A 14,450-nucleotide genomic window follows, 5' to 3' on the forward strand; every position below is an offset into this window, starting at 1 on the left:
GTATGGGTTTTTTTTTATCTTGGCTTCTAGCCTGTAGGTTTATCTGTCCCTGCAGCATTCCTTAGTAATGCAGCCCCTTTGCGAAGCAAAGACCTGATGTCATTCAGAAAAACCTCTCGGCAAATGGAAAGAGATAGACGCTGCAAGCACAGTCTTGACGAGAGCCGAGAGGAGCAGTCCCCTTCAGGCTTCCAACCAAGCAGCCCAGCCTTGGATTTCCACAGCAATTCAAGCGATTCTATTCAGCGCCAGTGGATTGAGCCAGGAGATATATCATTTTCAGCTAAGTCTACCTTTAACCTCTTCAGATCCTTGACGTTTCCATACTCTACGTTAACCCGGCATTACTCTGCTTACCGGAAATTTCATGTTAACGTCTTCAAGGAAGGCACAGAGCCACAAGGCTGTTTAACATTTTAAAGACAGGACAGCGACTAAAGGCGTGAGATGAGTAATTTTAAGTAACTTTCAATTTGGGCAAGTTCTTGGCCATCGCTGGCAGCTCAAGGAGGCTACATAAGGTCATAGGGGTCCAGAGACCTTGTAGTACTTTTTACACTGTAGCTTTTAAACATACCACTTTCATTTGTATACTTTGTAACGCTGCACTTTCAATGAGACAAAAACCAGTAACGGACTGACTTTCTGGAAAACACCGGGGAAGTGGTTGTGATTTTTATTTCTGCGGGAACATTGGGATTATGGAGTATCTTGGAGATAAGCTGACGGTGGCACACACTCACATGAATCAATGGATGGGCACCATGCGAAGGTCCCTACAGGAAGCCCTCAGTGTGATGTCAACTGCTGTCGCCCACGAGCGGACTAGCATCGATGGGGGAAGTAGGAACCCCTTCAAAAGGACATCATCGTTCCGACACTTCGCCTCCCGCAGTCGGGAATCCTTCCGGAGGTTTTCAGTCAGGAGCCAGCAGCGGTTCTCTTCCCTGAGGAAAAGGCATGCGACTTCCGACCAGACTGACCCTGTAAGCTATGCTTCTCGCTGGTATCTGTTTCAGGAATCAGTCTCTTTAAATGTACATAAGAACAGAAACCTTCTAGAACAGCTATACCCCGTGTAGAATGTGATAAATGTACTCAATTTAAAAAAAAATGCAAGGTTATGGGAGTTGTAGTATAGGAACTTAAGCTATGTAGCATAACCCAACATGCCCTAAGGTAACAACAATGAAAGGTCATCAGAGCAAGTTGTTTTTCCTCTACATACCAAGTCAGTCATTTTATTAAAAAAAAAAAAAAAAAAAATCTAAGCTCATACCTTCATCATAGAGCGAGACAGTTTGACATACTGGACATTGTAGACATGTCACGGAATTAAAATACTTTTTTTGCTTAAAATTATTTTGTTTTCAGAGGTGCTTATCACACTGAATTGGTAAAACCCTCATACATTATTTCTATATTTGGGTATATCCGCCTGGGGATTTTAACGGGTAGATTTGTGTTTTAACAAGTTTCTGACTTTTCTTTTAGATGTTGGTCTGTGAAACTAACCCCAAAACTAAGAACCAGGCCACCTTTCGTAATCTGAATAACATATATATGTGTGTGATATACATTAGATTTATATTGTAGAGCTCTAAGATATACTTTTCAATAACATTCTTAGTTGTTATCTTTCCTCTGACTGTCCGAAAAGGAACATAAGGTCACTATTTTAGAGGGTTTTTTGTGAAGTTAATTAAATGTTTAAAAAGAGACATGCCATGTATAATTAACAGAAGACTGGATGATCAGCTTGTTTTCCCCCATTTCAGCTTTCATTATTGGTGTAGTGGACAGGAGGTAGTTGGATATATACCTTTAATAGCACACACCTATTCAATAGCGATCAATGAAGGTGCCAGGATTTGCAACATAAAGGAAGAAGGGAATAACATGTTTAATCCCGGTGTATTCAATTACCTCCATATTTGAACTTTTGTATGTATTAGATCCCATAATCCTTCATAATCCGATTTATCTATGAAGTACCAGCAGATTCCATAGTTTCCTACCAGGGGCCTATTAGTAGCTGTTTCATGGCAGCAATACTGATCATATACAAGGTGTCTGCATTGCATTAGAGCCCTTAGGGCCACCATTGGCAACCTGTTTGTTTTTTTGGGCTTGTGGAAGATGTTGATGGGCAGCCATGATGAGGGGGGAGTTTTATCTTGGAGTATGGATCCCTTAGTTCTCAGGCTAGGCTGTTTACATCATTTGGCTAGTGACTGGTCCTCTTGTAACAAGAGTGGACAGATGGAAGCAATAATAAAATAATGCTGCGGGACATTGTGTAAGTAGTGTTATAATATCATGCAGACTTATTTGGTGACTGTATACTAATATATATAGGCAGCCTCTACTGGTGTACTGAACAATTCCAGTGCTATGATGGCGCTATATAAAACAATAAATAATAATAATAATGTGGCTACAAATTCATAGCTACCCTGCTATAGTACCATGCTATGTGCTGGTTTTCCTGTTAATTAAATGTTTGCTTGGAGCTATAGAAAATGCCCTGTTGGGTTTTAGGTCACAGGCGTACTCCTTTTGAGCTCTATTGGCTCCGTTACTGAGATTCAATCCAGATAGGCCCACAAACCCCATACCATGACCCTATAGAGAGTCTGTGCTTTATTATCTACGTATTGGCTTTTATTACCTGTAAGGAATGTATCTGAGGGAACATCTCATGGTTTGCATCTTTGAGATATAGATCACTAAATAGGCAGCTGCAGGGGACTTCTCACCAGCCTTATTATGCCGTATAAACAGACACTTCTGGTGACTTTCCTAAGCAAGGTCTGCTTTAGCCCTGCATAATGTATAATTACATCAGACAGATGACATGCACTCTGTGTAGTATGGTATGTTGCCTTTACTTCCCAGAGTAGTTAAATACTCAGATTGTTGCAAGATTGAATTTGTAAACCGTTCTATTAAATTAGTGTATTTGTATTGGTTTTAGGTTACGCTTGCTACGGAACCATGTGAGCATAATGTGTTTTCTGGTATATAAGACTTAAAACCTTAACTATGGATGAATTAGAAATTGGTATTCTCTGGATTTTATGCGTATTAAAGGTTTTGAGTGTTAAATCAGGCGCATCACATACCATGGAAGATGGGAATCCATCCTTGACTACCTATATGCACAAATTCAAAATATTCTTAAAAAGTGTACTATTCAGCTTTGTTTATTTTAACTTTGCTACAGAATGAAGTGTATGCTGCACATAAAACCATGTCTTCCTTTAAGGAAACTGTGTTTATATTTGGAGGATTGTATACGCCCATTGTACAGCGCTACGGAATTTGGCGCTTTATAAAACAATAAATAATAAAATAATAATAATATTCCTAGTCGCATTATAAAATGACATGGTTGGAGAGGGAGACTAGGCTCTTCCCCTTCAAGCACCTTTTTGAGCTGTGTTTGTCAGCTGGTTTCTCCGAGAAGCATACCGATAACATTGATTTATACTGGGAGGTACAGGTTCTGTCCTTTTTAGTGTTCACTTCTAGCTCAACATCCAACATTAGTGGTGGTGACACGAGCCAAAAGCTTTATAGAAATTCTCCCAAGTCAGTGGTAACCTTTCAAACACTTCTAGCAGTTTAAACAAACATTGACTTGTTTGAAGGTTAATGATTTCTCGATGACAAACACACGGCCCACCCCAAGTGTTTTTTGTGTGTTATTTGTAGGATGTCTTTACTTTTATACAGCCCTGCCAAGGCAATCAGTGCAGTGCACAAACAGGTCACAGACAATGCTGCTTTGAAGTCATCAGCTGGCTATAAAAACAGCCATGATGCAAGCTTCTCGGCAGATGATAGGTAAAGGAATCTGTACTATTGATAGACATGTTAATGTTCGCTCAACTTCTTGTTACCGTGGTTGCAGTGCATTTAATTACCTTTCTATCCTGGGTGATTAAATGCTTCCAATCAGAAATATATCTCCAAGAAAACAAACTGTTTCACACACTGCTATTTTCTCACCATCTAATTGTGCACGGATTTGGGTTGCCAGATCTCGGCCGTTGCGTACGCTTGAAATCATTTTTTTTCCCCCTGACAAAATTAGCTGTCCAGCTCAGTGACTCTTGGACGCAGGGGTTCGGTCGATTGCAGATGAGAATGATCGTATTTGTCAGCAATTCCATAGCCCGTGAAGTTTGTCATTGGAAGCTCAAGAAAGATATCAGAGCATTAGAACAACCCTAAGTCTGAGAGAAGGCATATGCATATACAATGTTCATAGATGCAAAGCAAATATATGATTACATTGGTTCTCTTGAAATTGTACAAAAGATCCCATATTAAGCGCTTTGGATCTTAGAAATGAAATACTGGTTTAGCTTTACTCTTAATTGATGAAGCGCCAGAAGCTTGCCTATTATGGTGGTTTAATATTCTTTAACTTAATAAGTGTCTATTTTCCCAACCCTATTACACTATATATATATATATAATTTGTACAGTAACTGATCCACATGGAAGTACAAGCTATAGAATATTTTAATAAATGGTTATAATTATATAATTAATGTAAGATGGTCGATCAGCTTTAAAATACCTAATATTAATGTATTATGTATGTTCCTTAAGGTATAAAAAAGGGAAATAAGCCCGTCATTCCTACACAGTGGTTACAGAAATTCCTCCTCCAATACTGGGACGTCAATGGACATCTCATGGAGCTAATGCTAAAGGTTTTCCATTACCTTTTGACCGAAAAAAAAACTCTCTCTTGGTTCTTGGAAAAGAACTGCCTAGGCTGAATGGCATGCAGCTGCGAAAATTCCTCAAGTCCCCAGGAACTTTGTGGCCGTGTCTCAGCTTATCAGGGTATGAGATTGCACCAGCATGGAAGAAAGATCTCAGCCACCTGCTCCATAGGCTGCCTATTCTGTCAGTGTCTGATGGCACTAGAATATGATGTCATATGAGCAACATGGCAAGTGACTGAAAGAGTAGACCCACAGAGGAGCAGGAAATAGAGTCTCGAATCTCAATCAGAACAGACCTTCTACTCCCATTTGCAAATGAGCATTCCTATGTAAGAAAAAGAATCCTTTGAGTGTGTGTACGTATGTATATATGTATGTATATATATGTGTGTGTGTGTGCATATGTATATATGTGTGTGTGTGTGCATATGTATATATGTGTGTGTGTGTGCATATGTATATATGTGTGTGTGTGTGCATATGTATATATGTGTGTGTGTGTGCATATGTATATATGTGTGTGTGTGTGCATATGTATATATATGTGTGTGTGTGTGCATATGTATATATATGTGTGTGTGTGTGCATATGTGTATATATATGTGTGTGTGTGCATATGTATATATATGTGTGTGTGTGCATATGTATATATATATGTGTGTGTGTGCATATGTATATATATGTGTGTGTGTGTGCATATGTATATATGTGTGTGTGTGCATATGTATATATATGTGTGTGTGTGCATATGTATGTATACATTTTGCTCTATTTGTAGAGAACAAGAGGTTAATGCAGATCCAGCAAGCCCCCTTAGATCTAGATAGTATTACAGTATGTGACGCCACAAGTGTGGAAGTGGCTGAGTGCTTGTCTTTTGGGCCTGCCTGCTATTTATATGGCTGCAGAGAGACACAGAAGCATTTTTGAGTTTAATATATCACACTGTTGGCTGCAGAATCGGAACAGCTCCACACTTATGCTATGTCGCGGCTGGTGTTGTCGCTCACCGACAACTGCTTTAGTCGCAACTCACAAAACTCCATTTATATGATACGGTTATAAAGGGGCAAAGACAGCCTTTGATTAGGCTGTCTATGATATATATGATATACATACATACACACGCACTGTTCTTGCTGCGGTGGGTGATATTTTAAATCCGATACAAATCTAATTTAGCTCTTCCCTCCGACATTTCACATTAGAGGCTTCAGACAAATGCACAGTCATGCCTAATGTTTGTGTATATTATTGCGATAGAATTTAATTTTGTATTCCTTTGAGAATAATTACCCCCTTACCTTTGCGTTCCTGCCGTGTCAGTGGCATGCGCTGGGCAGAACTGAACCTGGCAGGGAGGGAGAATGCCCGGGGAGTTTGTGAATGTTCTCTCCTGGCAGCTTTACTTCTACCCGATTGCCATCACTAAGAGTAGGTGATCAGGCAGCATCTCTAGCAGTGAAATACAAAGCTTTTGAAATAACTTAATTTTGGGGTCCTAGTTGAAGATTGGCTACCACTGTGTTTAATGTAGCCTTGTGTTTGGGCTGAAAGATATAATTGATTAACCCTGTTGAACAAAGCCGTGGCAATTACAGGCTGCACAGGCTAGTGTCGTGTAAAATGTGATGTCTTTGCTATGATATAGCTCCGATGAGCGCTTGGCAAAGGGTCAAAGTCGTAAGCAGTTATGCCGTCCGCTTGCCAATAGGCCCTCCTTCTAAACAAACATTTGATAGAAGCACAGAGAATTCTTAGAACACGTACTGGCCTTTTTTTGTTTTTGCCAAAACCTAACAACTGTACTTTACAAGCTCTTTTATTTAATCTTAAAACGAATTTAAAAGCCCTTTTCTGTTAAACACACCCTTAAGTCTGTTCAACAACACTGTAAATTATCATATTCAGGTCATTGGCGATATCCATATCTGTAAATTATAATCTATGGATATAAACCTAAATCAGTGTGTTTAGGACTTAGTGGTCCAAATTGCATGTGCTTGCCGGTAATCGACACCAGCTAGGAGTGGGGGGGGATAAGAGGTCCCCGGTGAGATGGGGGTATAAACCAGTAGCTCAAAATCAATAATAAAAGGGAAAAAAGAGGCAATTTCCAAGAACCAATTGAAATCTGCTGTAAACCAGTTGAGTAAAGCCAATGCATTCTTAATTCGTGTGCATCTTTGAAGCCTCCTCGCTCCGGATGTGCCCTCGCTCCAGATGTGCCGTGGCATATAGGCCTGTAAAAGCTTAGAGTCCTGTATCTCTGAAGTCACATTTCATAAGGTTAGGCATTAATAGAAAGCAAAACAAACCCATTATTTGTGTGTGTGTGTATATATACATATATTTTGTATTGCAAAGTTGACTTTAATACTTGCAAATTGCTCTCACTCCGTATAAGCAGTATTGCTCCTTAAACAAGCTGACATGTACTGTATATTCCGTAACGCAATTGTGCGATTTGCGTTAAGAAAGCTTACACTGCAAAATAATAAAGTACATTTTAAATGTAAAAGGAACACTGGAGTGAAGGTGTTACCCTTTTCCGTCCTTCAGCCTTCCAGATAATCATTTTTGAAAGCACTTCCTTTTCTTGCTCTCATGTGTTACAAAGGAATATGGAATGGAAGTGAATTATAAAAGAGCCTTTAGAAACCCAGAACAATAGGCATATTTCAGGAGGCCGTGACAGTGTTTCCTTACAGCAATATTATTAACCGGTAAGAAACCACTAAGAGATTTTATTGCCGAATAAAACCCACAATAAACAAAAGGGTTTGTTAAAAATGATATTTTTATTCTAGAAATATATAGTTATAATGTGACTTGCATCCCATTTACATACAAACTACGGTACAGGTATACATTTTGTCAGCTTGGGTTTTATACAAATGTAATGCTTAAACATACCAGTTCTAGACTTTTCAGTAGCGCAGTTTATCTTGTTTCACCAGAGAGATACAGTTATGTGTTGGAAATATTCTCATTAGTTATTGTTCCCTTTTGGTGTCATCTAGGCTATGGTGTCCAGGCATTCAGGGTCACAAACCTAGTTTTAGGATTTCTCTAAATAACTGAGCAGTGACTCCAGAAACCTTCTCGTACTAACCTTTTCTATATTTCTATAATGATATTCTAGTATTCTGGAAAGCCAGAAACAAACAATGTTTGGCTTAGTCCAGTGATTTTGAGCCAGTCAAGTCACCTCTATAAATTAACTAATTAACTGCAAACGTGAACCTTAGTGAATACATGTAGGATATATATATATATATATATATATATATATATATATAAATAAAATATACACACAATAAGAGAGGGCTTAATGCACATCGCCTACTGTGCTATATACTTGCAGTGTGACTGGGTAGAGAAAAAGCCTAAAAAGAGATTAATATATGCTCTCACTAACTTCGTTAATTGCAAGTCTGCAGTCAGTAACCAAGAAACCGGTTTTATTTTGCAGTGATAGTGATGTTTCCATGACAACAGTAATAAATAACACAACATATGGAGAAAAATAACCTATACACATAGTCGCACCCTTGGTGACATGAAGCATATGATATATACCTACATAAATAGGGGATTGAGGAGTACAGATGTTTGCCGTCCCTTTTCACTGTGCCCCACACAATGGACTCATGCAGATGCAACATTTAAAGGGACTGTCACATTATTCTCGACATCTCTCTTCCTTGAATTGAAAGAATGAGTGGAATCCTCTGTAGAGCCACCTGGCAACCTCTGTTTCAGGCCGGTAGCATGTTGGCTCGTTCAATACTGAACACAAACCACAAACAGAGAATGCCTGAGTGGAAAATCCTGGCATAATAATATTGCTGCCAGAATGGTTGTTCATCAGTTGAACTAGAATGCGTTTGAGAGTGGTTGTCAGAACCAATAACGTTTTATAATTTCTACTTCACGACTTTGCGTTCAGTATGAAAATCTATAAACCCTGGGCTGTTTGAGGACCACTGGTCTGGAATATTGCTGTACGTACAGGCCTTGAGTCGGATGCTTTGCTCTTAAATACACTACCTTTTTTTCCTCCCTTCTTCGTTTGACGCATTGGGCGTATTATAAAGCAAACCACAAAAATAAAGCAAGGATCTCTGGGGTCCGTTCTCTAAAGGGAGAGCAGGCTAAAGTTTGGATAGAGAATTTAAAAAGATATGCTTTATTGAAAATGTGCTGTAAAACGTAATAGGATGAATTACGTTGAAATCTATACACAAATAAAGGAAGTCCATAACGGAAACAGGTTATTATATGCAAAATACAGTGCAACGCATCCTACATTATGGTGATTTCCCATCATGTGACTTATTCCCTTTAACACATGGAAATATTCCCTTTAACATCGTGTCATTGGCCTTTAAATGTCAACACAGTGAAGCAGTAAAACATTCCCTCTCCATTTAATGAGATGTGCCCTGGGTTATTGGTGTTTTTTTATTATTATTATTGCTGCTTGGGATACATTTAAAATTGTGTGGATAAATGTCTGCAATGCAAACCAGTTATTGGCCTTTATGATGTTTTACAGAATGACAGTTGTCCTCCAGTTGCCTTTGCTAATGGTGTTAGTAGTGTTAAACCTATATACTGTGTGTGTCTGTGTATGTATATATATATATTACGAACAATCCCCACCACTCTCCTCTGCTGATTAAATCACCTACCATTCAGCCGGAATGTTGGATCTTCCTATTCATATGGAAATGAGTTTGTTTGTATTTCATCAATAGCTAGAGCTGCTATAGACAGCCTGCTTTGATGGAAGGTGCCCTCTAATTGATGCTTGCACCATGTGTTTCTTTCCATCTGACACGTAGTAAAAAAAAATCAATGCTTTTTTATTTTTCTAGAATAGTGTAATTTCATAATGCTATTGTCATCTAAGCTTCATGTGGCAGTTACGAATATACGCTTTGTGTACTGTGTAAACATTTATTGGCTGCGTAACCTAGAACCTGTTCTCTAGATACATGTTCTGTGCCAAAAAACCGTAAAGTGGTTGCTTGGAGAACGTCAGTGTGAATTACCCCAATCCAGCAGCCAAACTGGAAATCCAATTAGATCTTGATTTTTGAATTTTGTATCTCCTGTTTTGAATGTTTGAGAAAATACCTTGAGATTCCTAATGTTTCTACACTTTCTCAGGCTCTGATTTTTAAAGCTATAATTTACAGCAGCATGTAGGAAATTTGAATTTTATGGGAGACTATAAACTTCTCTGTCAGCTGTGCCCAGCACATAATAGAATATTAAATTATGTTCTCAGCTGTCAACAACTTAACGAAATAAGGGACCTTACAAATACCCCTGGAGTCAAGAAGAAGAAAAACCAACAAATCTGTTTCTTTTTTTTCTGAATTTTACCTAGACTTAAAGGATAAAGCAAACCGAACAAAGCAAGTTAATATATACCGACCAGGAGCGTAGTGAGCAAAGTGGTACCCCAGGGTAGCAGTCGGATGTGGAATCTTGAGGCAATTCCTCCCCCTTTAAAATGACATTTAATATCCACTTTCTTTAGTCTGTCGCCGCACCATTTTTCCTGTGATGATGGAATACTGTTTGGTGTAGATACATATGACACTACACTAAAAGGTAATATTTCATTTGGTTTTGAGATAATATTTAGCAGTAGCAATAATAGTAGTAGCGGTTCTTTAAAGTGGCATTTGGGTGGTTTTTCAGATGGTTTTAGTCAGATTGCCCCTCCTGGGAATGGAGAAGCAGGTTTTGTGTTGTTTACCACAATGCAGTAGGACAAAGCCTTGATGTTTGGGTAGCAGACTGAGATAAGATCATGACTCAATTCTTCAACAGTCAATATTAGGGCTGCAACTAACGATTATTTTAATAATCGATTAATCGGCCGATTATTTTTTCGATTAATCGATTAATCGGATAAAAAAAACAATATGCAAATTTTTCGTTTATTTAAAAGAATTTAATGAACTGGATGTTAAAAAACAACTTAAAATTTACATTAACATTCTTATTTTGTTATGATGTAATAAAAAACAATATTTTCAAAGTACAAGAACCCAAACACAATATTTATGAAACAAAATAACCCCAAACATTCTGAAAAGAGGTGGACTATTACTGTTCAAGAAACTTTGCCCCAGCACTTTGCACTTTGCACCCAGCACTTTGCACCCAGCACTTTGCACCCAGCCCTGGCACTTTGCACCCAGCACTTTGCACCCAGCACTTTGCCCCAGCCCTGGCACTTTGCATCCAGCACTTTGCACCCAGCATTCAGCACTTTGCACCAGCACTTTGCACTTTGCACCCAGCCCTGGCACTTTGCACCCAGCACTGGCACTTTGCACCCAGCACTTTGCACTGTGCCCCTGCACCCAGTCTCTAACTCTGCCCTGCACCCAGCCCTGCCCCCACATTCTGCCCTGCCCCCACACTCACACTCTGCCCTGCACCCACTCTGCCCTGCACCCACACTCACACCCTGCCCTGCATCCCCACCCCCACTCTGCCCTGCACCCAGTCTCCCACTCTGCTCTGCACCCACACTCACACCCTGCATCCCCACCCCCACTCTGCCCTGCACCCAGTCTCCTGCCCTGCACCCCCCACCCCCACTCTGCCCTGCACCCCCACCCCCACTCTGCCCTGCACCCCCACCCCCACTCTGCCCTGCACCCACACTCACGAACCGCTCTGTGCGAATGGAGCCACTCGCACAGAGCGAACCGCTCTGTGCGAATGGAGCCACTCGCACAGAGCGAACCGCTCTGTGCGAATGGAGCCACTCGCACAGAGCGAACCGCTCTGTGCGAATGGAGCCACTCGCACAGAGCGAACCGCTCTGTGCGAATGGAGCCACTCGCACAGAGCGAACCGCTCTGTGCGAATGGAGCCACTCGCACAGAGCGAACCGCTCTGTGCGAATGGAGCCACTCGCCCAGAGCGAACCGCTCTGTGCGAATCGCTCTGTGCGAGTGGCTCCATTCGCACAGAGCGATTCGCTCTGTGCGATCTGTGCAGAATACTTACCTCCGGAACGCGTCACATCCGTCACGTAGCTAGAAGGCGGAGACGGCAGAGCATGTAGCAGAAGCGGGGAACGCTCGCGGAGGTAAGTAAAAGGAGCCGAGTGCTCCAACAACGAATTGATCACTCGATTAATCGATAACGGAAATCGTTATCGATGATTTCCGTTATCGATTATTATCGATTTTATCGATTCGTTGTTTCAGCTCTAGTCAATATACACCGCATGTTCTGAAGAAGGGCATGTTACTTACCGTATTTGCTCGATTATAAGACGACCCTGATTATAAGACGAACCCCCAAAATCTAAATATTAATTTAGGAAAAAACAAAAAGCCTGAATATAAGACTACCCTATAGGAAAAAAAGTTTTACTAGTAAATATTAATTCATGTAAACAATTTTTTCATATTTAATAAAAGCTATGATTGAGAAAAATATATATTTTTTTATTTCCTTTTATTTGCCAACCTGCCCCCCAGTTATGCACATCTGCCCCCAAGGTTGCCACTCTGCACCCAGAAATGCCTTAATCCCCCTTTATTTGCCACTCTGCCCCATGATGTGCCTTTTAACCCTCTATATGCCACTCTGCCTCCAGAAATGTCTTATGCCCTCCTATATGCCACTCTGCCCCATGATATGCCTTTCAACCCCCTATATGCCGGAGTGGCATATAGGGGGTTAAAAGGCATTTCTGGAGATATATATATAAACTGCTAACAGCAATCAAACTCCTATCAAGCCAAGGCAGCCAGTACATGCTGGAACCTGGGGATGATAGGAGTTTGAGTACAGCCTCCCTATGCCATGCTACCACCCCCCCTTACACATCCATGCTATCACACACACACTCATTCACAAACATTTAAATACTCATTCATTCCATTAATCACACGTACACATACACACACACACTCAAACCCCCCACCCCCTTACCTGAACTGCAGATCTCCCACTCGCAGACTTCTGCAGGGGCCCGGCTGTGCGAGCAACTTCTCTGGCCCCGCCTCCAGAGGAAGGAGGGGGAGGCAGAATTATGTGACACTCTGCTAGCTTCCTGCTGCTAATAGAAGAGACGCTGCTCGGGACCAAAGCACCGGTAAGCAGCCTGGCCCCAGCAGACATTTTTTTGAGGTCTAATTAGAAGACGACCTCGATTATAAGACGAGGGGTATTTTTCAGAGCATTTGCTCTGAAAAAAACCTCGTCTTATAATCGAGCAAATACGGTAATTGCCGAAATTAATTGATCACCTTTTTGATGAGAGAAACACATTTCAAAAATGGATAGATTATTACATTTCATTTCATGCTTAGAGCTTTAATACAATATAGTCTGCATACACCCGTGACAAGCAGTGTTTTATGAAAATGTCCATTGTTTATGAAAACAATATGGTTATTTTCCAGGTTGTACAAAAAATGGACTTCTCCATTCATAGAATTTGATGGCGGTTAAGAACCATTAGGCCCGTTTGTTCCTGATGTAAAGGCTCTGTTCATGAAATTGCGATGCAATTACTTCCATGTACCCAATTCTCCCCCCTTCTAACGTCCTCTTCTAAAGTAATTTCCAAATTTCATAGCCTCATCAAAAAGGAGAAAAAACTTGGCAGGTATGAACAGAATAGAATAAGAATGGAAATAGATTAGTTAGGTAAAGAAGGCCCTGCTTGCGGATTTACAATCTGGAGTTTTGAGTTTGGGTTAGAATTATACATAGCTTTGGTTTCTTAGACCATCAATGGCAAATACACATTTTACTTAAGTGAGCAATCGCACCAAATGCTTTTGTATGTTAAAAGGACGTAAATAAACTATTTGTTATGCACCATTTTGAATATTGCCTCCTTTCATGATGCTGTACAATAAACACCCAGACTCACAAGCTATGTTTACTTTATAGATAACGTGGCTTGTTAGAGGTGTAAGTGTCCGACATCTCGTGCACAGGGAGCAGAGACCAGTGCTGCTGATAGCATGTCAAGGTCGCTGGTGTATGTTGCATGAAGTTGGGGGAGCAGAAGTCTGATCTGTGGTATTAGTGAAAAATGTCTCACTGCTTCTTCACTAAACCACCAGGAGTTGCAAATCATGGAAGGTGTTCCATCTTGGATTTAGTTATTGTAACTGTGTCATGATGTACAGTCGGATGTTCTTTGGGGCCAGCAGAGCCTTCTTGCTGGAGACGCCTGCCAGTGATGGCCCTTAACAGTGAGGTCAAGGAGCTGAAAGACAGTTCTCCCTTTAGTGAATAAACCCCTATGAAAGTATTGTAATATTTTCTTGAAACCTTTTCATGCTTATTATAAAGTTCCATCTTATGATCTCTTCATTCCGTTCCCGAATGAGTACACACTGCAAAGTAATCGGTTCCAAACCCAATGTATTTCCCCTCCAATGTGTCGTCGCTCACAGCTGTTTTATTTAAGGATTGCAGCTCTCTGCTTTGCAAACACAATTTCTATATTGTACTTGTGTGTAGGAAGTGAGTGTTGCCATCTGCCTCTGCCTTTCTGCACTAATTACTAAAATAACGAGAAGTCCATGGTAAACTGAAATACAAAAATGTGTTTGTTTGGGGGAAGAACCGTACTATTCCTAGTGGTGTGGGCAGGATTCCGTTCCTTAAGTGTAGTGCTGAATAAATGAAGGATGTTTC

The 14,450-nt window shown here is 40.4% G+C and overlaps 1 protein-coding gene across 1 annotated transcript in view; it reads left to right on the forward strand.

Moving 5' to 3' along the window:
- The first annotated feature begins 502 nt into the window (after nucleotides 1-502).
- KIAA1671 (KIAA1671 ortholog) overlaps nucleotides 503-14,450 on the forward strand; it is a 28,483-nt gene continuing 14,535 nt past the window's right edge. The window contains exon 1 of the mRNA XM_053469411.1: nucleotides 503-986. Coding sequence (XP_053325386.1) covers nucleotides 702-986 — 285 coding nt within the window. The 5' untranslated portion in view covers nucleotides 503-701. The remainder of the gene's footprint in view (nucleotides 987-14,450) is intronic.

Source organism: Spea bombifrons, chromosome 1 (genome assembly GCF_027358695.1).
Source record: "Spea bombifrons isolate aSpeBom1 chromosome 1, aSpeBom1.2.pri, whole genome shotgun sequence".
In the NCBI taxonomy this organism is placed as follows: Eukaryota; Metazoa; Chordata; class Amphibia; order Anura; family Pelobatidae; genus Spea; species Spea bombifrons.